The sequence below is a fragment of the Phaethon lepturus genome, unplaced genomic scaffold (genome assembly GCF_000687285.1).
Source record: "Phaethon lepturus isolate BGI_N335 unplaced genomic scaffold, ASM68728v1 scaffold8299, whole genome shotgun sequence".
Lineage (NCBI taxonomy): Eukaryota > Metazoa > Chordata > Aves > Phaethontiformes > Phaethontidae > Phaethon > Phaethon lepturus.
The window spans coordinates 60480-66479 of NW_010562715.1; the positions used below are offsets into that span (position 1 = coordinate 60480).

At 36.5% G+C, this 6000-nt stretch overlaps 1 protein-coding gene across 1 annotated transcript in view; it reads left to right on the forward strand.

Annotated features, from left to right (window-relative positions):
* KNDC1 (kinase non-catalytic C-lobe domain (KIND) containing 1) overlaps window positions 1–5040 on the forward strand; it is a gene marked incomplete at its 5' end in the record, with an annotated part of 60964 nt that extends 55924 nt beyond the window's left edge. Inside the window, 7 exons of the mRNA XM_010294364.1 lie at window positions 440–655; window positions 979–1061; window positions 2705–2855; window positions 3272–3394; window positions 3496–3555; window positions 4196–4353; window positions 4624–5040. Of these exons, the coding sequence (XP_010292666.1) occupies window positions 440–655; window positions 979–1061; window positions 2705–2855; window positions 3272–3394; window positions 3496–3555; window positions 4196–4353; window positions 4624–4855 (1023 nt within the window). The remainder of the gene's footprint in view (window positions 1–439; window positions 656–978; window positions 1062–2704; window positions 2856–3271; window positions 3395–3495; window positions 3556–4195; window positions 4354–4623) is intronic.
* Between the last annotated feature and the right edge of the window lie 960 nt (window positions 5041–6000).

Genomic DNA, 6000 nt, shown 5'->3' on the forward strand with positions numbered 1-6000 from the left:
ATAATGATACCGGAAGATAGAAGGGAAAAGAATGGAAAATGAAATATTTATTTGGAAAGAGGTGTTTGATTCTAAGCAAAAAGAGTACAAGCAATAGTAAGAGATGCTAAGAAGTAAAATATAAAATACCGAACTTCAGAATATAAACCATTTCGTGGCAGCAAGCTTGAATACACAGAAGTTTATTTTAAATACCAATTGTTGATTGAGATCTGGCAACCTCCTGCTCAGACTCATCAACTGTGCATATTGTATTAGCTTAAAATAGCAATGTTGAATAAACCAGTTAGTGTCTGGGCTAACCTTGAAGATTAGCTGAAGAGTTTTGCATCCACAAAGGTGTTTCTCTAACAAAACTTTACAGAAAGTTAAATTAAGGGGAGACATGATGTTTGCTTTAGACAACTTGTAGCTTTACTGGCTTTTTCCCCCTCCACAGAACTTTAACTGGAAACTTTCCAAAGGTATGGGACCAATTGCACAATATCAGAGAGAGCGACTGTGCACTATTTCATCACTTTTGCCAAAGCCGTGCTATAACAGTTTTACAGAAGAATTCCCAGTCTCCTTTGCTAAAGCAGATGAAGTGGGACCGTATCTCTTAATAGAACACAGTGTGCAACAGCTTTGTTGTCAGCTGACATTACTGCAACAGGTACAGAGATGTAGGTCTACTTGGAAGTACAAATAGTATCAGTCTTACATTATACTCAGCCTCCTTCCTTTACCTTTTCCCAACCTTGTTTCAAGCTTATTTCATATTATTTCATAAGAATTTGAATTAAAATAATCCATTTTTCTCTTGATACCTCTACAGTGAAATTTAGAATGGCTAATTCTATTCTTAGGCTGTGATCCCTCCGATAAATTTGCTGAAGAGAGTGTGGAGCAGGGGGAACCCTCTCTCATTTTCATCTCTGAGCATTTTAGAAGAACTGCTAGATCTAACAACAGATATATCTTGTTCTTCTTGTTTAGGAAGTATTTCATAAATGTCATCCAGTACACTTTTTAAATTCAAGAGCACTTGGTGTTAAAGACAAAAGTGTTGCTGTCCAAAAGTAAGTTGCTTATTTTAATTGCCCTTCTATTCTGTTGATGCACAATAACTTACTCTGTTACACCTTTAATAAATCCAGGAAAAGAGAAACATTTTGAATACTTAATATCTTTCCGACGGACTAGATAGTCTGTTTATATAATTTTTTTAATTTCAGGAGTTTTTACGCAAGTGTATTTATATGTACCTATGCACATATATGTATGTGGTAGGTCACATTTGCAAGGTGATTATCTAAAGTCGGTCAAGCCAAAATATTTCTGAAGACTTGTGTTAGGGGGATTGATTCAAAGGTTTCATTTTTGGCAGGAAAAAAAAAGTAATGTTTTTTTTCTGAAACAGGCTCCTTGATGATGCATGTGTGCATGTATATAAAATCTCAATGACCGTTACAGTGTCACAGAATAGCTGAGGTTGGAAGAGACATCTCAAGATCATGTAGTCCAAGCCCCTCTACCTTAAGCAAGGTCAGCTAGAGCAGATTGCCCAGGATCACAGAATCACAGAAACACTAGGTTGGAAAGGACCTTCAAGATCTTCAAGTCCAACCATTAATCCAGTGCCACCATGTCCCCTAGACCATGTCCTGAAGCGCCACATCCACACGTTTCTTGAACACTTCCAGAGATGGCGACTCCACCCCCTCCCTGGGCAGCCTGTTCCAATGCCTGACCACCCTCTCAGTGAAGAAATTTTTCCTAATATCCAATCTAAACCTCCCCTGGCGCAACTTGAAGCCATTTCCTCTTGTCCTATCACTAGTTACTTGGGAGAAGAGGCCAACACCCTCGTCGCCACAACCCCCTTTCAGGTAGTTGTAGAGAGCGATAAGGTCTCCCCTCAGCCTCCTCTTCTCCAGACTAAACAACCCCAGTTCCCTCAGCCGCTCCTCATAAGACTTGTGCTCCAGATCGTGTGCAGCTGGGTTCTAAATGTGGATGGAGACTCCACAACCACTCTGTGCAATGTTCATTTTGTACTGTTAGGCAGATGAAGTACCAATGTTCACAGATACGTAAGAATTTTCCTATAGTTTTTAGAGTGGTTACCAATCTATTTATATTACTTACTCAACGGTAATTAATGTTTTCATCCAGCCACATGGACCTAATTATATTTGATTATGGTCTAGTTCTTGTACATGTTAAATGCACAAGTAGCCTTTTCTGTCTAAAGATAGGGAACGAACAGCTGAAGCAGCTCATCCTTTCCAGATTGTTAAATGGCAGAGGCTAAATCAGTTGGTTTATACTGATTTGGGGTTCAGGCATGGGAAACAAACTGTATGATCACTAGGTATTAGGCTCGATTTCTTACATGGCTGCAGTTTTTAATGAGTTTGGATTTCTGGCTGTTGTTTTGTGTCAGGTTGGATGGTTTGTTTAATTCTGTCACAAGTGCTGAAGGTGTCTTTATGTACAGAAATGTATCCTGCATATGCTTATCTTGTAATCACATATAATTATCAGGAACAAAAAGTAACATAGCTCACTGTGTGCTTTGTAAAAGATTATAAAATCAAGACTGCAAGTACTGCAGAATTATTTTAAATGGTTAGAGGTTGGCATCTTCACAATGAAGATTTTCTTTGAAAGTTCAAAGTCAGAATGAATTTTTTGCCTTTTTTTCCCATTTTCTCCATAGAGCTGTTTCTACCGAGGCAGTTTCACTTAAAGTCTGTAATCTGTTTCTGTCAAAGTGCATACAAGACCAGTACCTTCTACAATTATTAAGAAATGCAGACAGTATCAGCACTTGGGTTGCTGCTGAAATTGTGACATGTCACACGTCTAAGGTTCGTCACTGTTTTATTGTTATTTAGTTGTTATTGTATATGAGTTGCTATGTAGCAAAGCTGCAGGAAATATTCTGAAATACACCTGTGAGTAGGCAGTTAGCAATTTGGTTTGTTGCACAAGGAGTGTCTTGGATGTTTTGTAGTAGCAGGTGTCAAAACCTAATAGAATGTAAGAAATGTGTTGCCTGAGGAGAACAGATGTCAGACTTTAACAAGGACACCTTGGTGCCAGAAAAAGGAGAACTTTGTGTTGGAGGGCAACGTTACTACAGTCAACAATTTTCATCAAAAATTCAAAAAGAAAATGCATCTGTTCTTCCTTCTCATTTAATTTTATTGTGTAAATTTACTATATATATTTTATTGTGTATAGATTTATTTTTATATGTAGTATATCTTAATATTTTTTTCAGCTGCAGGTGAGCTTGTTATCAAAATTTCTTCTTATAGCAAAATGCTGCTATGAACAAAGAAATTTTGCTACTGCAATGCAAATCCTAGCAGGCTTGGAAAATCTTATTGTCCGACAGTTACCAGTAAGTTTGGAAATCTGTTCTGTGACTATTTTGCTTAACATAATCTTGTTCCATATGGAAATGAATGTGAAAAACCAAAATATGTTTTGTTTTATTGTAAGGCCTGGAAAATTTTACCTGCAAAAGTAGCTGAAATAATGGAGGAACTCAAGGCTGTTGAGGTATTGTATAAATTCTTCATGTAAAAATACTTCTTTGGGGATGGAGAAGATGCAAGATCTGCTTAAATGGGTGCCTCTGCAGAATGAAAGCTGTAATTGTTGCTTTGTATTATGAAGGAGATTTTAATTTCATTTAAGACTTTTGACTCTTGGATTAAGAGTTTACATTAATTTTCATCTCAGTATTTCTCAAAAATATATCCTGTTTGTGGCTAAAAATCACCAAAAAAGCTTCAAAGCAAGCTAGGACATTAGATACGCTTTTTCTGATTATTTCTGCAGGAGCTTTGTGCCTGTAATCTCTTTTGAAAAATTTTAAATGTTTATTTTATCACAGGCATTCTTTTATTGATCTGTAAATTTTTGAATTATAGATTGAAGTTCCAAAAAGGTAATTTTTGTTTGTGATTTAGAAGGATTAAAATTATGTATGAAGTATCTTTGATTAAAGTTACTTTCTTTATTTGTGTGTTTTAAAATGTTTGCCACCGAGATTAATTCATAGGGTTGTATTCAACTTCAATGCCAAAAGTTAAAATTCATGACAAATAAACATGTAGTGCTAAACACATGGACAACTCCTTGTAAAACCTGCCCCAATACTTAACGTGAGGTTTATCTGTGCACATTTTTAAACTAGGTGTTTTTAAAAAGTGACAGCTTATGCTTGATGGAAGGAGAAAGATTCAAGACACTCCCAACAATTCCATCAGCCCATGTTTTGGCTATGCATGTCCAACAACTTGAAACCGGAGGATTCACAATGACAAATGGAGCTCACAAGTGGACTAAACTTAGGTAATTATTTTAATTGTCAATGTATGTCACTTAACTTATTAAATTAGAATATGTCTAATGGGGTAATGAGAGCTAATGCAATATTTCACAGTTAGCAGTTTAAATAGTTTCAGCGTTTTAACGTCTAACTAAAGGGACGTATACTATTGAAGAGAATGCTCAATTCCTCAATTTGAATTTCCTTTAAGGTTTAGTTTTGGGGGTGTTTTTGTGTTTTGGGTTTTTTATCAGCAAAACAAATTAATCTTTTTTGTCATGTTCTCTTTCAAGAAATATTGCAAAAGTTGTGAGCCAAGTTCATGCGTTTCAAGAGAATCCTTATACATATACACCAGATTTCAAGCTGCAGTCTTACCTCAGACAAAGAATAACTCGTTTTAAAGATGCAGACATTTCTGCCTTGGCAGCTGACAACTGTGCCAACTTCCATCAGATACCAGCAGAAAAACATTCTCGAAAAATTCAGGACACGCTGCGCAGAATGAAGGCAACATTTCAGTAATTGTTTACATTTCATCTGTTCTATTCCAAGTGCAGATTGTAAAACTGGATTAAGTTGACTTCATCTCCTGGACCAATTCCCAAGCAAATACTTAAGTGACTTAAAATGCTATCTCAAGTTGAAATTACTATATTTCTTAACATGGAATTAGAAAATGCTGACTAATGAGATTTGATTCCCTGGCAACGGGATGACAGATCAAAAGAATAAAAACAAAAATGTAAGTAAAGACAAAGAATAGGTGAAAAAGATGATTAATTTTGTCACTGTTCTTTGGCATAAAAAATAATTAGCCCACAAACAAATATCAAAAAAATACTGTGGAAATAAGTTAAAATTACAGCTTCTGTTGCAAAGCTGGCCTAGGAGGGTTCAGAGTTCATTAAATGTTGAATATATTTTTATATAAACATAGTATACTTGTATCCTGTTATAGTGTGCGTATAATTCAGGGACACAGATCCTCTGCTATCTTTTGCCTGTTGGTGTGTCTTGCTTTTGAGTTTTTCTTCAGGCATACTAAGGAAGGAGAGGAATGCCATGCTGCAACTTTTTTTTGTTTTGGTTTTAATGTCATTGAACTAACCTGTTTCCAAATGAAAGTAAGATCTGAATCAAAAAACTACCACTCTGTTGCTTTGCTTCTGCCCTCATGGCCTTGTGAAAACAGTGAACGTGAAAATGCCTCTTTTTCTGTATTTGGCACAAGAATCACTTTGCCAATTTGTGTACGTATGTATGTGTGCACGTTTGATTATGGCTTTTGCTCCTGAGGTTGCTGTTGTAGATTGCAGTGCTCCAGCAGCATTAAATAGATGATAACTGTGTGAAATTCGGATCTGCATCTTGTAAAACTTTGGTGCTAACCTATTTATAGAGCTTATACTTACAAGACCTTCTAAATGGCAATGAAATGCGATGCTATTGCTAGAAAGTTTATTGAGCTACCCAGGTTTATGCAAGCTCCAAAGGTTAAGGCTACAAATTAGTTACAAATGCTGGTATTCCTACCAGAGGGAACAATGGTAGTATTGGAAGAGAAGTGGGGAAGGGCAAGAAATAGCTAAAATGAGCTCTCTCCTGAAAGTGATTTCCTAGAACTATGTTTAAAGGGGGGGGGGGGGGGGGGGGGAAGGGAGGAGGAG